This window comes from Chlorocebus sabaeus, chromosome X, assembly GCF_047675955.1.
Source record: "Chlorocebus sabaeus isolate Y175 chromosome X, mChlSab1.0.hap1, whole genome shotgun sequence".
NCBI lineage: Eukaryota > Metazoa > Chordata > Mammalia > Primates > Cercopithecidae > Chlorocebus > Chlorocebus sabaeus.
In genome coordinates, this window is record NC_132933.1 from 82,690,931 (window position 1) to 82,714,490 (window position 23,560).

Consider the following 23,560-nt stretch of genomic DNA (forward strand, 5'->3'; position numbering starts at 1 on the left):
CCCATTCCCTCAACTCACCATGTAATTCACATTTCTGTGCCTTTAATGATGCTGTTCCCTTATTTTTATTACTCTGTTTCCAACTTTCTGCTTATCAAAATTCTCTCAGGCTTTAAGGATTAGCTCAAATGACACTTCCTTGTGATATCTTTGCTCATCTCCTGGTCAGAATTAAGGACTGCCTCTTCTGCACACTCCCAAGACACTACTCGTGCTTCTTTCTGGTTCTGGTCCATTTTGTTTGATTGTGTAATTAGTACCTCATATGTCTGTTTCTCTCCCTGTCAGACAGTAAGCTTCTTAAAAACAGCCTTTAGCACAGTGCCAAGCACAAAGAGATAGCTTGTGATAATTATTCATTACATTGAATTATAGTAAAGGAAGAAGTTCGATTTCAAAATTCTCCAAGTTGCAGGTGAAAGTTAATAGGAAGAGAAACCACCAATGCCCTTATTCCAAACAAGGAAAGGCCTTCTGAACGAATTATTTCCAGTGTAAGGTGAAAACCTATAAATCTTATGGGTGAAAACATTATGTTTCATGTTTCGGGGCAATGACCTAAATCTGAATGTTGGCAATGCTTGCCAAATCTAGTCAGTTGACTCAATGCCTTCAGAAATTAAAAAAAAAAACAAAAACAAAAACAAGAGTAGTTTGTCAAAGAGGAATCCTGTGGCTTTGTGATTACTTGTTGGATCCAAATAAACTATCAATATAAGAACTTGTAGGAGTGACAGGTAATTTAAAAATTCAATAAACATTGATGAGCCTACCTCATATGAAATCTCTATGTTAAAAGCCATGGGGACAGGGTTGGGAACTGGAAAGAGGAGGGTGAAGGGAGTAAATATGGAAATGATGAAAAGAATGCATGCATGGTCCTTGATACCATGTATTGACCATTTGTTGTGAAAAGCACTCTGTTCAGCACTTAATGTATATTATCTCATTTAATGTTCTTGCAATCCTCATAGGCGGATAATTTTATTATCTCATTTTACAGATGAAGAAACTGAGAATCAGAGAGATCATGTATCTTTACTCCAAGCTGTAGGAAAAAAGTAGATAGCATTTGTTGAATCTTCATTGTGTGCCAATAACTATTTTAAGTACCTCATGTGTATTAACTCATATTAATATATATGGACAACAAAATTCCTGTCTTCCAGAAGCTCTGGGTTTCTTGTGAAAGGTAAGGTTCAGAGTTGAATTTTGGAGAAAAGGTAGGATTTTTGTCAGATGGTTTGGTAGAGGAAGGGTCCTCCATGCACAAAGAAGAACTCGAACAAAGGCCAGGAGATGGGAGAGTCCAAGGCCCGTGAGTAACATCATTACCTGCAAAAACACAGGCAGCCTAAGGAAGCCATGGTACAGGAGATGAAGCTGGGAAGGAAACTGGAAAGATTAAGCCTGATGCTGAAGGGAATGAGTAGCCAGTAAAGGTTATTAAGCAGAGAGCAGAAGAGTAGCATGATTGTGTCTGTTTCAGGAAGATAATCTGGAATAACTGTAAAAGCAAGAGAAACTATAGGCAAAGAGATCAGCTAAGAGTTTTGGCATTCAGATGAAAGCCAGTGGGAACCTAAAATAGGCTACCATTTCACATAGCAATTTGAAAGTCACCAAGGAGGTAGAATTTTCAGCCCAACACAGCTGATTTGATGCTGGGGTGATGGAAGGGGATTAATGAAAGATGCCGTGATGGGGTACGTGGGAATGCTGGGAATGCATCAAAGTCTAGGCCGGGCATGGTGGCTCACTCCTGTAATGCCAGCATTTTGGGAGGCCAGGGCAGGAGGAGCACTGGAGTCCAGGAGTTCGAGACCAACCCAGGCAACATAGTGAGACCTCATCTCTACAAAAAAATTTTAAAATTAGCCGAGCATGGTGGTGCACACTTGTAGTCCCAGCTACTCGGGAAGCTGAGGCAGGAGGATCGCTTGAGCCCAGGAGTTTGAGGCTGCAGTGAGTTATGATCATACCACTGCACTCCAACCTGGGAGACAGAGCGAGACTCTGTCTCAAAAAAGAAAAAGAAAGAAAGAAGAAAGAAAGATAAAGAAAGAAAGGAAGAAAGGAAGGAAGGAAGGAAGGAAGGAAGGAAGGAAGGAAGGAAGGAAGAAAGGAAGGAAGAAAGAAAGAAAGAAAGAAAAGAAAGAAAGAAAGAAAGAAAGAAAGAAAGAAAGAAAAGAAAGAAAAGAAAGAAAAAGTCTCTATCTGCTTTAGTTATCATTATTCTTCCTGAAGATGCAAAGTCAGTGTCTAAGGTGTCTGCCTCGGAGGAGTGGTTGTCACTCCTCTGTTGATCAAGTGGCAAGGTTGGCAGTATCTTATCAGGTGTGGTGGTTGGGCTCCAAGTAGTCAATTTTGGTAGTTGAAAGGAAGAAAATTAACATGTATTGAGGATTTTCTCACCTCAAAGATCTCTGGAACAGTCTTGAGAGGCAGGTACTATGCTGTTTCTGTTATGGTACAGGGTGAATGGTACTTGCTCAAGGTCACAGAGAAAGTAACAGAGACTTACTTGCATAAGGTCTCATAGCAAGTAAGTGACAGACTGGTGTATCTGACTCTGAAGACTGTGTTCTACTTTTATTTATTTATTTTGAGACAGGGTCTCGCTTTGTTACCCAGGCTAGAGTGCAATGGCGTAATCACAACTCACTCTAACCTTTACCTCTTAGGCTCAAATGAGTCCCCCATTTCAGCCAGCACAATAGGTGGCACCACAGGCATGTACCACCATGCCTGGCTAATTTTTTGATTTTTTTTTTTTTTTCTGTAGAGATGGAGTCTCACTCTGTTGCCCAGGCTGGTCTCAAACTCCCAGGCTCGAGTGATCCTCCCACCTCGGCCTCCCAAAATGTTGGGATTACAGGCATGAGCCACTGCACCCAACCTGTTCTGTTTTTTACAGTACCAGAAACCAGAGAAAGAGGGCAGGCCCACACACCCAAAAAGGATGTCCAAGGGAGAGAAAAAAGAGTAAGAGTGAATTTCAAGATTTCTGCTGAGGAAGAAGAAATCTGGAAGACCTTCAAGTTAGTGTCAAGCTTGGTCTTGCATGAAATATAATGATGATAAGAAAGAGCTCCTGTTCTCATGGAGCTTATTGGGTAGAGGGCACAAAAGATACAATGGCTGCTACCCAGCCTATTCTTACAAAGTACTCTAGACTTTCAGAGGCGATGTAGTCTTGGGTTGTCTGGAAAATGTACAGAGAAGATATGACTTGAGTAATATCTAAAAGGAGGTGCTGTCCCTGGATAGTCCAGGAAGAGCTATCATGCCGTCTTTCCAGTGGCAGGAGTAGTAGGAGTAGTGGGAGCAGAGGTGAAGGAATGGGAGAGTAGATTTCCTGTTTGTTTAGTGAATAGATTACCTGGAACGCAAGGCAATCATGTAGGGAAGAGTAGGAGGATGAGCTGGCAACGGGTTAACACCAGAGAGTGGAGGAAGACTTTGAATGCCCAGTCTGACGCCTTTATACATCACCACATAGGCAATGGGAAACCACGGACTATTTTTGAGCAGGAGAGGGATGTAATCAAAGATGCTTTTGAGACGGTGGCTCATGCCTGTAATCCCAACACTTTGGGAGGCTGAAGCGGGTGGATCACCTGAGGTCAGGAATTCGAGACCAGCCTGGCCAACATGGCAAAACCCTGTCTCTACTAAAAATACAAAAAATAAAAATAAAAAAAAATCAGCCGGGTGTGGTGGCACATACCTGTAATCCCAGCTACTTAGGAGGCTGAGGCTGGTGAATTGCTTGAACCCGGGAGGCGGAGGTTGCAGTGAGCTGAGACTGCCCCACTGCACTCCAGCCTGGGCAACAGAGTAAGACTCCATCTCAAAAAAAAAAAAACAAAACCAAAAAAAAAAAAAAAAACAAAGGGATGCTTTCGAAAGACCTCCAGAAGCAGGCACTGGAATAGATTGGAGAGGGTGGAGATCAGAGGTTAGACGATCAGGAAAAAGAATATTGAGATAGTTTAGGGGGATGGTGATACAAGCCCAGAAGAGATGAAGGAAAACCATCCTCTGAATGAAAGCTGGCCCTGAGAGGGGCTGTCAGAGCCACAGCCTAATTCTAAGGACATGAATATTTGTATTCCAAATCTCCTCCAAGCCATTTTCTCATTCCTCTCTTCTTGCTTCCTCCCTCCTTCTTGTCCCTCTGCCTTTTCTCCATTTTCTCTATTTCCTCCCCATTACTTCCAGTAATACTGCGTAATCAGCTATGATTCTGAACATCATTTGGGAAGGAGGGGAAGCACTGAGGGAGGCTCTGAGCAAGATAGAAGGAAGGAAGGAAAGAAGGTGAGAAAGAAAAGGAAGAAGGAAGGGTGGAAGGCAGACATTTCTGTAGGAGCATTTCCCATGAACCAGGCTGAGAGAATAGGGACACAGACTTAGAGGGATTGCAGTACTTGTTTGGAGTCACACAGCTAATTGCCATCTAAGTCTGATGAACTCCAGAACTCATGTCCTGTTTGCCATGCCACGGTGACTCCCTTTCCTGTCTCCCCTGATCTGTTCAACTTGTATAATATTTTCTTATTCTGATACCCTAATATCACTTTGTCATGGCTCTTTCACTCACCACAGTCTGTCTTACATTATAGTGATCTGTGTATGTGTCCAGCACTGGCACATAAAATGGGGACAATGGTTGAATGAATGATTGGTTTATCTCTGTTACTAGATAGTAAAGAGCCTGTAAGGATCTCACAGCAAGGACAGCCCAAGATCTTATCATTAGTATTTACTCTATAACTGTTGGATTGAACATATTTGAATGTCTTAGGCACCTCTGTGGGCCTCACGCCCTGTTGGACACTGAAGCTACCTTGGTAACTTTCAAGACCCAGGATTTATGTTGTAATTTCTAGCATAATCACTAAAAGAACAGAAACAGGACGTATAGCACCTGAACAAGAAGAGAAAGACAAATGGAATGGTAAAGCTAATCAATCTAAAAGAAGTCAAATCAAATGGCCAACAAGCACACGAAAAGATGCTCAGCATTATTGATCATCAGGGAAATGTGAAGCAAAACCACAATGAGATATCATCTCACACTCATCGGGATGGCTATTATTTAAAAAAACAGAAAATAAGAAGTATAGGTGAGGATGTGGGGAAATTGAAACTCTTGTGCACTGTTGGTGGGAATGTGAAATTGTGCAGCCGTTAAGGCAAACAGGGTGGCAGTTCCAAAAAAAAAGTAAAAACAGAATTACTGTGTGATCCAGGAATTCCATTTCTGGGTGTATAGCAAAAGCATTGAAAGCAGAGTCTCAGAGATGTTCGTACATCTATATTCATAGCAACGTTACTCACAATAGCCAAAATGTCAAGGCAACCTAAATGTCCATCAGTAGATGAATGGAAAACAATATGTGGCATATCCACACAAGGCACTGTATAACTCAGCCTTTCAAAGGGAAGAAATTCTGACACGTGATACCACATGGGTGAGCCTTAAAGCCATTATACTAAGTAAAATAAGCCAGTCATGAAAGTACAAACACTGGAATAATAATTCCAATTATATGAGGTACCTAGAATAGGCAAATGCATAGAGACAGAAAGCAGAATGGTGGTTTCCAGGGGCTGGAAGGAGGGGAAATTAGGGAGTTATTGTTTAACGGATACAGAATTTCAGTTTGGGAAGATAAAATTCTGAAGATGGATGGTGGCCATGCATTGTGAATGTACTTAATGACATGTACTTAGAGCACACTTAGAAATGGTTAAAATGGTAAATTTTATGTTCTAGGTATGGTACCACAATAAAAATAACTTTTAAAAATGAAGGTGAAAAAAATCCCATTTATTCTTTTTAAAATTATTTTTAAAATTTTTAAATTTTTTATTTTGTTTGAGACAGAGTCTTGTTCTGTCACCAGGCTGGAGTGCAGGGGTGCGATCTTGGCTCACTGCAACCTCCGCTTCTTGGGTTCAAGTGATTCTCCTGCCTCAGCCTCCCGAGTAGCTAGGACTACAGGCGCATGCCACCACACCCAGCTAATTTTTGTATTTTTAGTAGAGATGGGGTTTCACCATGTTGGCCAAAATGGTCTCGATCTCTTGATCTTGTGACCCGCCCGCCTCAGCCTCCTGAAGTGCTGAGATTACAGGCGTGAGCCACCATACCCGGCCCCATTTATTCTTATGTGTTTCCACTGAAGACACATGGGTATCATCCCCACTCCACTCCTCCAGCTCTTCTGGGACAACTAGAAACCATTGAAATTTGGGGGTGAAGGGGCATTACTTGGAGGCTAATCCTCACCTTCTTGGTCCCTCACATATCCAGTTATCTGATACACTCTCTACCCTATACCCAGCAGGACGCACTGTCCTTTGAGAGAGGAAATGAAATAGAGAAAAATATATATGAGAAAGTATTATTTTCTGGCAGAAAAATGAGTACATTTTAATTAGAAAAGCTGCCTCGGCCGGGCGCGGTGGCTCATGCCTGTAATCCCAGCACTTTGGGAGGCCGAGGTGGGCAGATCACCTGAGGTCAGGAGTTGAGAACAACTTGGCCAACATGGCGATACCCCGTCTCTGCTAAAAATACAAAAATTAGCTCGGCGTGGTGGCAGGCGCCTGTAGTCCCAGCTATTTGGGAAGCTGAAGCAGGAGAATCGCTTGAACCCTGGAGGCAGAGGTAGCAGTGAGCCAAGATCGTGCCATTGCACTCCAGCCTGGGCAACAAGAGCGAAACTCCGTCTCAAAAAAAAAAAAAAAAAAAGGCTGCCCCAGAAGAGCCTTCCTGGGTGGAAGAGGCCCTACACCTAAAAGGACCCACTCACAAAACTCATCCTCTCTTGATATCTTTTCCCTGCTCTCTCTGCCCCATCTCTGCCCATTCTTTCTGGGATCCTGATTTGACACAGTTGCTGCCACCCTGATAGCAAGTGTCTTAGGGCATTCCTGTGTCCCTCACTTTCCTGGCTGAGGGCCGCAACTTATCAAAGGGGTCTTTTTGGGGAAGTTAGGGGAAATGCAAAGGAAAACAAAAAGAAACTATGAAAGTCTAGAAACAACTAAGTTTACTAACAAAATCACTTTCTTCTCTTGATATAGCTAAAGTCAAGCCATCAATGGGCTTAGTGTGTTTTGGTTTTAATAAGGCTTAATAAGTCTGCATTTTGAGAAGGCTGTGGACCCCTCTGGCAGTCTGGTGAAGCCATGGACCCTTTCTCTGAATAATATGTTTAAATGCACAAAATAAAATACACAGATTTACAAAGGAAACCCATTATATTAAAATTCAGTTATCAAAATATTACCCACAATGTGATATAGTAACATAGGTGCTTCTTGATGTATGCATTAAATAACCAGATCTAACAGCAGTGCCAATAACTACTGGTATTTTGAAGTAGTCGTGAACATAAATGAAATTTCGAGATGCCTGCAACAACTGTAATATGAAATGCAAATCTCTGTGATGTCTGTTACTGACACTCACAGGTACTCCTAATACTTTGTGGTTTATTGCCTACATTCATCATTGAAGGAAATACTACATTTCAATTAGATGTTAGTGGAAAGAAAGAGGCAGTTTGTTTTATTTGTTTTTTTGTTTTGTTTTGGTTTTTTGTTTTTTGTTTTTTGTTTTTTTGAGACGGAGTCTTGCTCTGTCGCCCAGGCTGGAGTGCAGTAGCATGATCTTGGCTCACTGCAAGCTCTGCCTCCCGGGTTCACGCCATTCTCCTGCCTCAGCCTCCTGAGTAGCGGGGACTACAGGTGCCCGCCACCACACCTGGCTAATTTTCTGTTATTTTTAGTAGAGATGGGGTTTCACCGTGTTAGCCAGGATGGTCTCAATCTCCTGACCTCATGATCCTCCTGCCTCGGCCTCCCAAAGTGCTGGGATTACAGGCATGAGCCACTGCACCCGGCCGAAAGAGGCAGTTTTATTCATCCCAATTCAAAGTATCCCCCCATCCACCCTGAATTTTTGGTCTATAGGACCCTGGTTGAGAGCTTCTGCTCTAAGGATCATATAGCCTCCCATGGGTTGGAACCAGCTATCTCCTACCTGTTTCATCCTTCAGGATGACATTATTTTTCCTCATCCAGTTTTCAAGCTTGCCCCTGTAATTGACTGCCCCCAAATCCCTGGTTTCTGGCAAGGAAAATCTTGGAGCTGTCAGGCCGTTTGCAGTTTGCACTCCAGCCTGGGCGACAAGAGCGAAACTCCGTCTCAAAAAAAAAAAAAAAAAAAAAAGTGCTGCCTCAGAAGATCCTTCTTACGTGGGAGAGGCCCAACACTGTTGACTTCTGTGCCGTGAGTCCATGGAACAACTGGCTCTTTCTCAAAATTCTGTCTGAGATGTCACTCAGGCAGCCCTCAGATTTTCCAGAATTCTCTCACCGTAACTGTAGACTAGAAAATCACCCAACACCTACCTAGTAACACCAACTCTGTAAGCCACCACCACTTCTGCCCTTTCCCTGAATATGACTCTTTTCAGCTAGTTCATAGGGGACAGCTCCTGAGAAGGCTGGAGTGATTTTTTTTTTTTTTAATCTGGAGACAGAGTCTTGCTCTGTTAACCAGGCTGGAGTGCAGTGGCAGGATCTTGGCTCACTGCAAACTCCACCTCCCGGGTTCAAGTGATTCTCCTATCTCAGCCTCCCAAGTAGCTGGGATTACCCTTGCATGCCACCATGCCCGGCTAATTTTTGTATTTTTTCTTTTTCTTTTCTTTTCTTTTTTTTTTTAAGTAGAGACGGGATTTCACAATGTTGGCCAGGCTGGTCTCGAACCCCTGACCTCAGGTGATCCACCCGCCTCAGCCTCCCAAAGTGCTGGGATTATAGGCATGAGCCACCGTGCCTGGCCTGGAGTAATCTTTAAACCAGAACAGCCGCAGCCTCACTCCTGGCCTTTGTGCCTGGCAGATCCTTCCCAGAGGGTGGAGATCAACCAGACGATCTCTTTGGAACCCTCCTCATCTGGAGATTGGACACTCTTTTGGTTTGTTCCCCATGTGCTCTCCAGCCCTCGGGGTTCACTCACCTAAAAATATATAGACTGGAATCCATTGCAAAACAGAGAGGGTTTGGAGGCCCTCCTGGAGATCCAGTCGGGAGAAGAAGGCCATGGTTATGGTGCTGTTCTGTTGTGTTAAGAAGCCCAACCAGAAGGTCAAAACTTCTTAAGCTGAGTTGATTATAGATGCTTTGCTATAATCTCTTATTGTGGAGTGAGATTAGCTACTGGGGTTTTGTCAGACTTGATCAAACCTTTCCTCCACTGCTCCGCCCCAACTTCCTACCCACACATCAGGTTGCAGATCAGGCAATATAATTGATCTCGCCAGTGGTATCCTTTCTCCACGTGTGCCCCATTGTAATGAAGCAGAAATGGCCCTCGGGTGGCTCTAGCTGTGAGGGAGGGGCACTCTTGATAAATTAGTGCAGGAAGAGAGTAGCTTGGGCCTCAAATAGGACCTCTGAAAAGCACCCCACTCCCTTTCCCTGCTTAAGAAAAGGGACTTGGCAGCCACACTTGTTTCTGCCCTAGGGGTTCCCCCTTGTCTCCTCTTGTCTTCTGCTGAGTTACCTAGCCCACTGGGGCTGTTCTTCTGCACTGGATATCTGTTAATAGACTCCTCAGATCCCTCTTTGTGCCTCTAGTCCCAAGGGCCCTGTCTCAGTGGCCAGACACCTTATCATAGAGCGGGAGAAGCATTGCACAGAAGGAAGACCTGGCTCCCAGTCCCTGCCCTGCCATGCTCTTCCTGTGACACCTTCGGAAAACAAAACGCTACATCTCTCTAGAGCACAGTTTGAGCGTTCATTGCTAGAATGTAGTGTAGGTTAGGGGCATAGATTTTAGAGCCAGATAGCTGGGGTTCACATCTCAGCTCTGTCACTTACAAGGTGGTGAACCTCTATGCCCCAGTTTCTCCATCTGTAAAAGTGGGACTATAATAGTACCTACTTCTTAGGATAGTTCTGAGGATTAGATGAGTGAATGAATATAAAGTGCTTAGCACACAGCCTGGGACCGTTTCCTGTCATTACTACTCATTGAGTTCAAGTAACATATATTGAACAAGTAACGTATGTTTCAGGCCGAGGCTTGCTTCTGTGCAATAGCCTTTGGAAAATTGAAGACTGTTGCCAGGTCTCAGACCTTTTTGTTGTTGTTGTTGTTGTTTTTCCAGACAGAGTCTCACTGTGTCACCCAGGCTGGAGTGCAATGGGGTGATCTTGGCTTACTATAACCTCTGCCTTCTGGGTTCAAGTGATTCTCCTGCCTCAGCAGCCTGAGTGGCTGGGACTACAGGCGCTCGCCACCACACCCAGCTAGTTTTTCTATTGTTAGTAGTGATGGGGTTTCACCATGGTGGATATATCTTTTCTGTCACTATCTATTGAGTGACTGCTGTTTGCCAGGTACTGTTTTTAGGTGCTGAGGATTCAGTAAGAAGACGGACATGATTCTTGCCTTCTTTCAGCCTACAGTCTGGTGGAGGAGACAGACATTAAAACAGAAAAAAATCACAAAAATGTTAGGCTGAGTGTGGCAGCTCATGCCTGTAATCCTGGCACTTTGGGAGGCTGAGGCGGGAGGGTTGCTTGAGCCCAGAAGTTCAAGACCAGTCTGGGTAACGTAACGAGATGCCATCTCTACAAAATAAGGGAATAAATAAGTAATAAAATAAGATAAAACATCTGTACACTTGAAGTTGTGATGTGTCCTACAGGAAAAGGCCAGTGCTCCCAGCAGAAGGCCTTGAATATAAAAGGTAAGTCAAAAACACGTGTTAAACAGAACTGAAGGGGTTGCTGGGAAAATCAGATACAAAAATGGTATCAAGGGTTCTACAAGTGCAAGGGGGCATTGGTCCGTTTTCCAGGGAGATTAGCGGAACTCTGCCATCTCCCCACTCCCACTCTGCTTTGGGCTTCCCTCATTAGACTGACCAATGTGGCTCTTCAGAGCTGAGCTTGGGGAACTTGTTCGGTACATCAGGGTGTGCTTTCACTCCCCCGTGTGCTCTAGATGGTCATCTGATATGCGACGCTTTCCTCTTCCTCCTCTTTCTTTTCTTCCCCTTGGGCTAGCTGGGGTTCTCCAGCTGCTTCTTGGGGCTGCTTGACCACATAGAAGGTGAGATGTATCGGAGCGTATCTGCTCAGAATTTGCAGGGGAGGAGGGAGGAGGTAAGAGAGGCAGGCCTGGCTCTGCTGGGGGAAAGCAGAGATATGGAGGGGCTTAGAGTACCTAGGCCAGACAAGATCCACAGTATCAAGAGCTCCAATGCACCTTACAGATCAGGTCTCCGCTCCCTTCCACTTTCAGATGGGTAAGTGGAGGAGATCTAGAAAGGGCTCAAGGTGATGCAGGAACCAGAGGCAGACAGGGCTAGACAGTTTTCTACCTCTGTCTCCCTAACACCTGGGTCAGGGTCTGGTGCACAGCAGGCACTCAAGTAAATCTCTGTGGAACCTGTGAGGGATACCAGGTCTCCTGTTGCCTCAGGCAAGATGGACTGACCCGGATTGGCCACCTTCTACTCCCAAAGACAGAGCACGCTGGCCCAGCTGGAGCTCTCTTGAGCCAAATGGACAAGTGTAACATAAACATCAGGGAACAGAGAAACAGCAAGAAGAAGATAATTAGGCTAGCAGATCAACCCGGAACAGCCAGCACTCGTGATTTCCCAATGACAATTCATCATCCAACAAGCAGAAGCTTGGCCGCCTCAGAGTAAGCAATAAAGAAGAAAAGGTTGCCAAGGAGCACAAAGGCCTGCCAATTTCATCTGTAGACATTGAAGGTTGACGTGATTCCCACCCTCAAGAGACTCACAGTCCGGTGTTGGAAGTAGGTGTAAAAGCAGACACCTGCATGGGGTGCTGTGGGTTGCACAGACGAGAGAAGCACCTGCCTGGCCTGGGAGGTGAGGGAGGGCTCTGTGGAAGAGGGCCCGCTGCAGTGAGGAGAAATGGATCAGGTGACAGAGGCCTGGACGGGCAGTCTAAGAGACTGCCGTGAGCTCACCAAACGGGGCTGGGATAAGCTGGACCCCAAAGAAACTTCAAAGGAGCAACAGAAAAACAAAGGAGAAAAGTGGAAGGAAACAGATCAAGGGGACCGGGACCAGAGAGCTCAGAAAGTGGTGGAAGGGAGGGTAGCTCTGATTCAAAGGTTCACCCTCAACCTTTGGAATGACTCAAAGAAAGCTTTGGATAGCTGAGGTTTTGCCATAATTTGTTTTCTTCTGATCTTCTCCCTCTGTCATACCCTTTTATGGTTAGGTATTACAATTTCAGCTCAATTGAAAACATTAGGCCCAGGTGCGGTGGCTCACGCCTGTAATCCCAGCACTTTGGGAGGCTGAGGTGGGCACATCACTTGAGTCCAGGAGTTTGAGACTAGCCTGGCCAACATGGTGAAACCCTGTGTCTACTAAACATACAAAAATTAGCTGAGCATGGTGGTGCAGACCTGTAGTCCCAGCTACTCACTTGAGAGGCTGAGGTGGAAGAATCTCTAGAGCCCAGAAGGTTGAGACTGCAGTGAGCCAAGAATGTACCACTGCACTCTAGCCTGGATGACAGAGCAAGACCCTGTCTTAAACAACAACAATGGAGAACCTATTTAATGCCAAGCACCAGGCTAGGTATTCTAGAAGGAGTATACCTAATCCCTTCATTCACCAAATTTTCCTTGAGGCCCTACTTACTCTAAGTCTGGTATTGTTCTAGGTTTACAATTGCATGTGTGTTGGGTTAGGGGACAGGGGCACAGACAGGGAATGAAAGAAGCACATATGTCATCAATACAAGGATTGGGGCCATCAGATAATGCCAAAGGAGACAGAGACGAACACTAGTAGCTGTGTGACCTTGGACCAGACACTTCCTCTCTTTGAGTCTCGGTTTCTTCATCCAGTGAAAAGGATGCATCCCATTTCTTTGCTGTAAGATGTAGCGGCAGTATTTGAAAAGCTTCTCGTGCAGTGTGTACCATCCAAGAGCTGTTCACTAGTGCTACTCTTCAGCTGTGGGGAGGGAGTATTTGCAATGTGCTCTAACAGGCTGAGAAGTGGGGAGCATGACATTTCCTGCGGTGGCCCAGCATACACAAAAGGCCAGAGGTTTGCTTTGGCACAGTGGGTGGTTTAGTTTGATAGGAGCCTCAGGTTGGTGGAGGGGAGTAGAAGAAGAGAAGCATGGAAAGCATAAGTAGGGCTGATTTCCTCACAAATCTCCTTACGTATCTGGAGGCCTAGATATACGTAAAGAGATTTATGTTTCACTGGATTCTAGACTTAGAATCCAGTGAAGGTAGACCCAGGAGTGGTAGTAGGACGAGGGGCCTGTGGAGATGGAGTGTAGGGCAGAACAGAGGACGTTTGAAATGCCCTGGAAGCAGTAGTGATTGGTTCACTTCTCATGGCAGGCAAGGTCCCAGGGAACAGTGGCCTTCGGGGTCTTGGGGGAGGGGTGGTCAACCCTCCCGGTTTGCCTGGAATGAGGAGTTTCCCAGGATGCTGGACTTCCAGGGCTAAAACTGGTATAACCTGGGTCAAACTGGAACAGTCGGTCCCCCTAGTTTGGGCCCTTGTCACTGTCTCCTGGACTACAGCAGGTTGCTGCCTGCTCACCTCCCTTCCTTTGGTCTCCATTCTGCAGTTAGAGGGGCTGCTGTCAAACACGGCTCTTACTGTCTCTCTGCTTTGTCTCAAACACTCCAAAGGCCCCATTGCCTCTGGGATCCAACTCAGACCCCAGGACCTGGACCCAGAGCCCTTTCTACACTGGTTTCCACCCTCCTTGAAAGTCTCATTTCCCATCACTTTCACACCACCCAGATACACCCTAGTTCCCCCAGCTGGAAGTGTCGTTTCCTATTCTGAGCCTTTGCCCATCACAGCATCCGATCGACCTGACTGGCTCCTACCCACCCTTCAAGATTCAGTGAAAATGTCATTCCCTGCTCTCTCCTCTGGGTTTCCAAGGCACATTATACATACTTTTGGGAGAGCACATATCAAGGAGTTGGGTTGGGAGTATAAACCCCACCTCTACAGTCAGCTTCTGGCGCAATGCTTGGTGGACAGTAAGCTTTTGGTACGTATATTCTGAATAGCTGGTATAGTTACATGACTCAGGATTCAGAAGGAACTATGCGTGCTCAGTGAAAAGTGTCCTTCCCACTCCTGGCCTCTAACAACTCAATACTCCTCCCCTTCCAGGAACCTCTTTTTGCATACACAAGCAAATAAGGTAATTTGCTTTGTTAACGAATAAAGAAACTAACAGTACAAACCTGGAATCATTCCAAATGTTCAAAATCTGGGGCTGACTAAGTAAACGATTGTATAGCAACATTACAGACTAATCCGCAGTCGTTAACATTATTAAAATTATTATGAGGCAGACTCTGTAGTATTACTTGCTAAGCTTTAAAAGCAGAATATAAAGCAGACCTCCACACTGAATGCACTTGGCAAAAAACAAAAAACAAAAAAACAAAAGAACAACAAAAAAACTGGTCTCTTCAGTCATAGACTGAACTGATCCATCAGCCTGAGACAGAAATGATTGCTGCTTTAAGGTGAAGGGATTCAAAGTTTTCTTTTATGTAAAGTTGTTTGAATATGAAAAGAAAGAGGCTGGATTCTTGTGAATCTGCCTGATGAAGTGTGATTCATGATGGAACTCATTCATTCAGTAATTCATTCAGCAGACACTTGAATGCTTGCTTTGTCAGGAGGAAAAGTCAGAAACAATGGTAAGCTTCTGAGGATGAGCACTAAGTAGGTGATGAGGATATAAGAAGCTCTGATGGAGAGGGAGGGGTGGGGAATGTGATGAGTTCATTGTAAGACTGTGGAGTTTGAGTTCAGTTTGTTCATCAAGGGGAGCTGTGTAGCAGATGGCAGGGTACAGGTCTGGGAGCTCAGTGAGACAGCCAGGGCTAGTGATAGCCGCCAGTATATTTGTGGACAGGGAAGCCGGAAGTGGAATGGAGAAGATAGACAAGGAAAGGGAAAGACAGATGAAATAAAGCTGGTGAGGAAGTAGTTCTGCAAATCCCTTAACACCTCTGAGCCAGGGCCAAGGGCACCAGGGTAGCAGAGGCTGTATCTGTTACTGAGTGTTGAAGCGCCTCATAGTTCAGGCAGAAACCTTCCTCCCAGCCCCTGTCTCCTAAACCCCATGCATGCGTGGCCTGGGTCTGGTCTTAGTTGTCCTGAAAGGCCTGGTAGATGAAGAGATGCTGTGACTGGCTTAGAAACTATGTAGGAACCCCTGAATGAGAGACTGGGAGAAAAGGTTTTAAAGATTTACCTGAAGCCTGGGCAACATAGCAAGACCCCATCTCTACAAAATAAAACATAGAAAAAATAACTGGGTGTGGACATGTATCTATTATCCTAGCTACTCAGGAGGCTGAAGCAGGAGGATCGCTTGAGCCCAGGAGTTCAAGGCTGCAGTGTGCAATGATTGTGCCTGTGAATAGCCACTGCCCTCCAGCCTGGGTGACATAGTAAGACTGTCTCTATTTTTAAAAAATGAGGTGATGGCATTCAGGTTAAGAGAGCAGAGTTCGCAGTTACAGTGAGCTATGATTGCACCACTGCATTTCAGCCTAGGAGAGAGAGCAAGACTCTGTCTCTAAAAAAAATAAAAATAAAAGATTTACTTGAACAAAGACCAGCTAAGTAAGGCTGGACAGGGAAAGGGAAGGTAGGTAGGCTTGGCATTGGGGGCAGAAATATTCCACTGCAGGTTGAGCAATGCGAGGGCCCCAGGAAGGGTAGATTTCTGAGTGGGGTTTGCCCCTAGTGAGCAGGTCTCAGACTGTCCCTGAAGGGGCCAGCAGGCAGAGCTGATAGAATTGTTGCTCAAAACTTGGACAGAGAAAGGGAAGGGGTTATCCTCAGAGCAGTGTACTACCAGGATCTATTTCCTACCTTCATATGTCCTCAGGCCAACCTGGAATCCATGACCAGCTCAACCACTTACAGCTTAGTGATCTTTGGGAAATCTCTTCTCTAAACCTCAATTTCCTCATCGACAGATTGAGACTATCATAGTGTCTACGCTGGGTGTTGTGAGGATTAGAAATATTGTATGTAAACTCCTAGTATATAGTAGGTGCTTAATACACAGTAGCCATAATTTTTATTCCTGCTACCACACTGGAGTAGGCCAGCCTAAGACATTGCTCAGTTCTACTCTCTTTGAGGGATTTGTTGCCAGTTGGAACAAGACACTGAAATCTAAGACTTTTCCCATCATCTTTTCACATACATTTGTCAAAGGTGGCCTGGCAGGCAGATATGTAAAAACCGGTTCTCAGTTTTTGCTGTGCATAGTTATTTCTCTTTTTTGCTGGTCATTTCAGCACACGAAGAAAAGTATGTCACAAACCTTTTGGCTGGTGGTGACATCTAGAAGATTGAGAAAGCATTGGAGGAGCAAGGGTTTAAGTCGTGAACTGCTGAATTAAAAAAAAGGCCGGGCGCTGCGGCTCATGCCTGTAATCCCAGCATTTTGGGAGGCCAAGCAGGAGGATCACTTGAGCCCAAGAGTTCGAGACCAGCCTGGGCAACATGGTGAAACCCCATCTCTACAAAAAATACAAAAATCAGCAGAGTATGGTGGCTCACACCTGTAATCTCAGCTACTTGAGAGACTGAGGCAGGAGGATCGCTTGAACCCAGGAGTTTGAGACCAGCCTGGGCAACACAGGGAGACTCCATCTCTATTACCAAAATTTTTAATGAAAAAAAAAAGCATCCCCTCCTCCGTCCCTCCAGCTTACCAACAGCCTGTTGCTCTTACTCGTCACTCTTGTGTTGTGTCTTACAACTGTTCAGAGTGCCTTTGCCTATATGATTTCATTTGCTCCCCACCCTGGCCTGTGAGGTAAGTAGGGCAGATATTGGCTGCATCTCAGAGGGGCTAAGACAGTGACAGAGCTGGGACTAGAACCCACGCCTCCTTGTGTTGGACAGAAACGAACCGTGCCCTGTTGACTTGCACTTTGATGAGTGGGTTAAAAGGAATCTGTGAGGAAATGATGCGCAGGTTTTGGGGACAGCTGTTTTGCAAGGGGACAGTGATAACAATACTCTATTGCTGTAGCGTGCCCAACAGAGAGGGGTGGCAATGCTCCTGTTGTGCTAATGAGCAAACTGCAGGCCCAGGGTCAGCAGGGGAGGACTTTCTGGGGTTTGGGTGACACAGAGAGGCAGTTTCCTAAAGTTTCCCCCTCTTTAAGTTGTTTCAAATGACAGAAGACTTTGCCTGGGGCCACCCAGTTTAGGAGTGGCAGAGCCCCCAGAATTGAGACTTTGACTCAGAACTCCAACTCCAAATTCTTGGGTTTGAAGTCAGCTCATTTCTCCCCTTGCCCTTTCTCACAGGGGTGTTAAGAGGAACAAGAGTGGAAAGGACAAATCAGTGTGTAAGGGCAGTAAAGGAAATAGTGCCTAGCGTTCTCCTTTTCCAAATCTAATTGGCCTCCACGTGAGGGCCACAGAGAGCAAATCCTTTGGCTAAGCCGATCTGTGAGCGCGCCCTACTTCTTAGCTGTGTGAAGATATCAGATCTTGCTTGACAGGTTGTGAGAATGAAATAAGCAGCATATGTGAAAGTGTTTTGCAAACTATGAAGCACTACTATCATTGAGAGCTTTAAGAGTCTTTGCTTCCGGGAATCCACCAAACCCAGCTCACTCTAGGACCCTGAAAGAACTCGCCTCTGGTGGGAGTAGAGAAGGTGGCGCTTTTTTGGTGTCTCCGGCATTCAGGCAGACAGAACTGGGGAGGAAAATGGAGGAAGATGAGCTTGCTCACCACCTCCGTCTTCTTATCCCCCAGCTGAGGAGGCAGTGGCGGGGGAGCTGACATAACCTTTTCTTTGGTGAGTCAGCTAAGAAGGAATTTCTAGAGCTCCAGTGATGTAGACATGGTTGTTTTAGTTTGGATTTCTAAAGCTGCTGCTCTTTGAAGCAGCTTTAAGACACAGCTAAAAGCACAAGCAATTGGGAAGCACATGGAAAACGACAGCAGCATAACATCTTACTAGTGTGAACTTGAAGAAAGCAAGTTTCGCAGGGTCATTGTATTAATAGTGTGGGAAAGTGCCTGGCACATACTAGGGGCCCAATATCTGTCCATTTCCTTTCTCTTCTCAGTGGACAGACTGCAGTCACTAAGCTCACAGAAAGCACTTAACTCTTCAGTCGCCTGAGTTTACGATAATAGGTGCCATTATTCATTTAATCCTCACAGCCCCTGGAGACAGCTTATCTACATGCCCGAAGGAAAGGCAGTTCAGAGTTTTATTGCCCAAGGTCACGTCACACAGCCTGCAATTTTTAATTTTCTTATGTTTTAGTTTTGGGGGTGCATATATTTATAGGGTACCTGAGATGTTTTGATACAGGCATGCAATGCGTAAAAATCACATCGTGAAAAATGGGATATCCATCCCCTTAAGCATTTCTCCTTTGTTACAAATTATATACTTTTATTTTTAAATGTACAATTAAATTATTATTGACTATAGTCGCCCTGTTGTGCTGTCAAATAGGAGGTCCTATTCATTGTAGTTTTTTGGATCCATTAACCATCCTCATCCCTACTCCAGTACCCTTTCCAGTCTCTGGTAGCCATCTTCTACTCTCTGTCTCCATGAGTTCAATTGTTTTGTTAGTTCCCACAAATAAGCAAGAACATGCAAACTTTGTCTTTCTGTCAGCCTGCAATTTTTAAAGCCAGAATTCAAACCCCACCTTGTCTGGTTTGCCTCTTAGATATCAGGATGTGTGAAGGTGTTTAATTGAGCTGGGCCTTCTGGAAGGCCCAATCTCAAACGGACTTGGACCAAGGAGGTGACTCCAACCTGGCCCATTTGGGAATAAATTCAGGGTGGAGTTTCAAGAACAGGAAATAGGCCATTGCTAGAGGCAGGCTGGCAACCATTGGAAGAGAGCGGAAAATGTTGCTTTCCAAATCCTTGGGGGATTTAATCTGTGCTCTCCCAGTTTCAGGAGCTTACGTTGTGAGGGTGAGATGACTCCTCATTAAGCAGTATACAAATAGATTATTGGTAGTCTTCTGTCATCTCCCACGAAACACAACCTCCCCCTCATCACCTGACAGCCCTCCACTAACCATCCTATAAACAAGAGGGAACTGAGTCTCCTTTTCAAACACCTCTCCTAAGCCAGACTGCAGAAGCTGGGAGGGCTGAGTCATCTTCCTCTTAAAAGAAAACCCGTGTAACAAAGCCACAGAAGTATGCTTTCTGTGCATATCATTTGTTTCAACACATGGCTGCTTTTATAGGATACCAACGCCAGAGCTGAGGACACTGTCTTCTCTGTTCCCCAGAAAGTAGGTACGCTGCAGTGTCATCTGTACTGTCCCCCTCCCCCACACCCATTATCTGCGTGACTGCAGGCACCTCACTAAGCAGCCAAAGGACCACCATGGCACATTTACCCAGGCCATTAGTTTGGATTGCGCCGGGTATCTCACAGCATAGGCAAGAAGGGCCAATTGAAGAGTTAGGCTGGCTGGGCACGGTGGCTCACGCCTGTAATCCCAGCACTTCCGAGGCCGAGGTGGGTGGCTCAGGGGGTCAGGAGTTTGAGACCGGCCTGACCAACACAGTAAAACCCCGTCTCTACCAAAAATACAAAAATTAGCTGGGTGTGGTGATGGGCGCCTGTAATCCCAGCTACTTGTGAGGCTGAGGCAGGAGAATCGCTTGAACTAGGGAGGTGGAAGTTGTAGTAAGCCGAGATCATGCCATTGCACTCCAGCCCTGGCAACAGAGACTCGTCTCCCCCTCAAAAAAAAGGCTATGGCCTGAGGCTGCTCTTCACCCCAAGGGATATATGGTAAATGTCTGCATGAGAGTAAAGACCCTGGTCTCAGATATACACACAAGGATGACTCTTAAGAGTACCTCCTCTATCTCCCATTTCTTCTGGCCACGCTAGAACGAGGTAGATAGGACCGGGAAGTAGACGACATCCCTCTGCGGTCCATTCACCTACAGCTGTAGTTTCTGAGAATAGTGCTGTGTGGCAGGGCGAGCTCTGGCTTTTATGATCTCCCCTTGTAGAGTGCTGGACTGCTTCATGGTGCAGGGTGTTATACGGCTTCATATCATATGCCCAGTAGGAAGGAGAATGCCTGGGCAGATCTGATGCTGGACAAATTCACTGCCCACATCAAAGGGCATCTCCCCATAAGCCCAGAGACCCACAGCTAAATGTCCCCACTCCCCCGTCAAAAAAAGCAGCTGATAGCCATATTTCTGTACAGGCTCATGTAGTAGAGGGAGCTTTTATTGTTTTTTTCAGAGAATTCGGATAGCCATAGATTATACAGAGCCATTTCTCAGCACTCTTTTTTTCTCTCCACTTAAGAAACTGGAATACAACGTGATGAAGATGATGCCAAAACAAGACTGCTGGCTCACATCATCTAGGGTACAAATACACACTTAATCACTTGACACTTTATTGAATGCAAAGCAAGATTTAGCATCTTTGCCTTCGTTGTACAGAGCTGAAGCGGGAGCCCAGGGAGGGGAGGACTGCATGGTTTTTCTTGGCGGGGGAGCTGTGCACCCTGCAGTCCTGTCGTGTTGTGGGAAGATCAGCCCATGTTCTGTCGGTTGCCATAGCCTCTAGGATGGGTGTCCTTCCAGTCATCCCACTCCCGGGCTCTGTGGAGTGTTTGTTCATCATCCTCTTCCTCCTTTTCTTCTTGTTCTTCCTGTTGCTGAGCTGCTTTTCTGAATTCCTCTAAAGTGGAAAAATTAGAAAGGGAGGTGAGAAATTGAGGGAATGTTAATAAGTAACGTCAGGGGCCTCAGTTCCACTCTGAGCACAACCACATGCAATGAGAACAGGAATACAGCCAGCTGCCTACCCGGGGCCCGGCGGAAGCGGGGAGAGAACTTGCATTACCTAATATATCGCATGTTAAAAAATAGTACGAAAGGATGCTCTGAGCGGTTTCCACAAGAAGGCAAAAATCATAAAAGGTGCCCCTCAGAATGAATTCTATTTTGGAAGAGAATTCTTGCAAAAATGGCCAACACCCTCCTCCAGCCCCAAAACAAAAACATTACCACCACCACCAAACAACCCCTGCAATCCAAAAACATGAAAGAAAAAATATTTATGAATTTGTGATTTGTGAGTTGCCAGGGGGGTGGATTGCAGTTGACGTTTCCTCCTCCATCCATTTCCTTCACTACAGACATACAAGTTTTTGTGCATAAAATTGAAAATCACAGGGCAGTTGGACCTGTAAGAAAAGCATGCCTACGTATTATTTTGCAGTACTTGAAATAGGCTCTGAGGTCCAAATGGCACTTATCATGCAGTGTACACCCAAAAGAAATTAAACCAACTGCTGCATCTCTTTTGCATTTTTTTTCCTTTGTGAGGTAAAGTAGCATTTTCCCGGCTACTCTTGAGTTTGCTCATGAGAAATAGTCTCATTACTATGAATGAAATGTGTGGGGACCTCATCTAACAGCTCAGGAGTCTCGTATTTTTTCTTTTCTTTTTTCTGAGATAGGGTTTCTCTCTGTTGCCTAGGCTGGTGTGCAGTGGTGTGATCATGACTCACTGTAGCCTCAAACTCCTGGGCTCAAGTCATCCTCCTGCCTCAGCCTCCCGAGTAGCTGGAACCACAGGCATGAACCACCACGCTTGGCTAATTTTTACATTTTTTGTAGACACAAAGTCTTCCCCTATGTTGCCCAGGCTGGTCTTGGCCCTCCCAAAGTGCTGGGGTTACAGGTGTGGGCCACCTTGCCTGGTTCTTTTCTTTTAAATCCTTTACTATAAAATAAAAGATGGTGGAAACCACACAAGTACATATAAAACAAATTTTTATAAGGAGGCCTTATAGCCTCCATTCAGGTCAAGAAACAGATCTCCTGTATCCATCCCAAAAGCCTCTCTGTGTACATTATACAAATCAACTCTCCTCCCCTGCAAAAGTAACCACTATACTGCTTTTTACAGTAATAACTTCCTAGAGTTCATTACAGCTTTATTACCCAAGTGTATATCACTAGACACTGTAATTGTCCATTTGTACATTTTTTTACTCAACGTATTTTTTAGTACAGAGTTGTACAACTACCACTACAATCCAATTTAAAAACTTCTATAACCCCAAAAGATCCCTTGTGCCCATTTACAGTTAATTCCCATTCCTTCCCTCCCTGCCCCCAGCTCCTAGAACCATGAATCAACTGTCTCCATAGATGTGCCTATTCTGGACATTTCATATACATGAAATCAAAATCATGTAATGTGTGATCTTTTGCAGCTGACTTCTTTCACTTAGCATCATCATCTTTTGTTGTTGTTGAGACAGTCTTACTCTGTCTCCCAGGCTGGAGTGCAGTGGTGTGATCTTGGCTCACTGCAACCTCCACCTTCTGGGTTCAAGTGATACTCCTGCCTCAGTGTCCCGAGTAGCTGGGGTTACAGGTGCCTGCCACCACACTTGGCTAATTTTTGTATTTTTAGTAGAGATGGGGTTTCACCACGTTGGCCACGCTGGTCTCGAACTCCTGACCTCAAGTGATCTGCCTGCCTTGGCCTCCCAAAGTGCTGGGATTACAGGTGTGAGCCACTGTACCTGGCCTAGCATCGTATTTTTGAGGTTAGCCTTGCCTATTTAAAAATGTTCTGCTATCTTTTCAAATCTATAGGTTCCCCCTCCATCCCTTTCTTCCAAGTTATCTGTTGAAGAAGTTGGGGCATATGACCTGTAGAGTTTGTTTCCCAAAGACCGGATTTTGCTGATTGCATACTCATGATGCAGTCTAACGTCCTCCTGTATTTTCTGCAGATTGGCAGCTGAATACAGGGGCTTGATCTGACTCAAGTTTGATCCCTTCAGTGTGAATAATTATAGGTGGTGCTGCATTCCTTCATCAGGAGGCAGGTAAATATCTCTGTCTCGTTGTAATGTTAGGAGCTGTTGATGCTCAATGCCCAGACCCATTCATTTCCTGGGGGGTTTCAAAAAGGTGATGCCCTTAATTTTAACCTTTGAAAATTAACTGGAATACTTTTACAAAGAGAGCCTTCCCCTCATCAACTACTATTTGGTTGCCTAGTAGAAAAGATAAAATACTTGACTTTTTCCCTTTATTTACCATTTCTCAAGATAATGTGTTCCCTTATTAGCCTCTGAGGTTGAATAATTTGGACGTGTTTTATAATATAATTATAGGCGGGGACAGTGGCTCACACCTGTAACCGCTGCACTTTGAGAGGCTGAGGTGGGACGACTGCTTGAACCCAGGAGTTCGAGATCATCCTAGGCAAGATGGAGAGACCCTGTCTCTACAAAAAAAAAATTTATGACACTTAAATTGGCTCAAAAAATTATAAAAAAGAAAAGAACGTTTAAAATCTGCCAGGCATGGTAGTGTATGGCTGTAGTCCTACGTACTGGGCAGGCTGAGGCAGGAGGACTGCTTGAGCCCAGCCTGGGCTCAGAGT

At 45.2% G+C, this 23,560-nt stretch overlaps 2 protein-coding genes across 3 annotated transcripts in view; both read right to left on the bottom strand.

The window, feature by feature from the left end:
• DGAT2L6 (diacylglycerol O-acyltransferase 2 like 6) overlaps positions 1–9,131 on the bottom strand; it is a 28,533-nt gene extending 19,402 nt beyond the window's left edge. The window contains exon 1 of the mRNA XM_007991974.3: positions 9,047–9,131. Within this exon, the coding sequence (XP_007990165.1) occupies positions 9,047–9,131 (85 nt within the window). The remainder of the gene's footprint in view (positions 1–9,046) is intronic.
• Positions 9,132–20,331: 11,200 nt separating this feature from the next.
• Positions 20,332–23,560, bottom strand: part of IGBP1 (immunoglobulin binding protein 1) — a 32,461-nt gene continuing 29,232 nt past the window's right edge. For both annotated transcript variants that reach the window (XM_007991973.3, XM_037988894.2), the window contains one exon: positions 20,332–20,827. In XM_007991973.3, the coding sequence (XP_007990164.2) occupies positions 20,679–20,827 (149 nt within the window). In that variant the 3' untranslated portion in view covers positions 20,332–20,678. The remainder of the gene's footprint in view (positions 20,828–23,560) is intronic.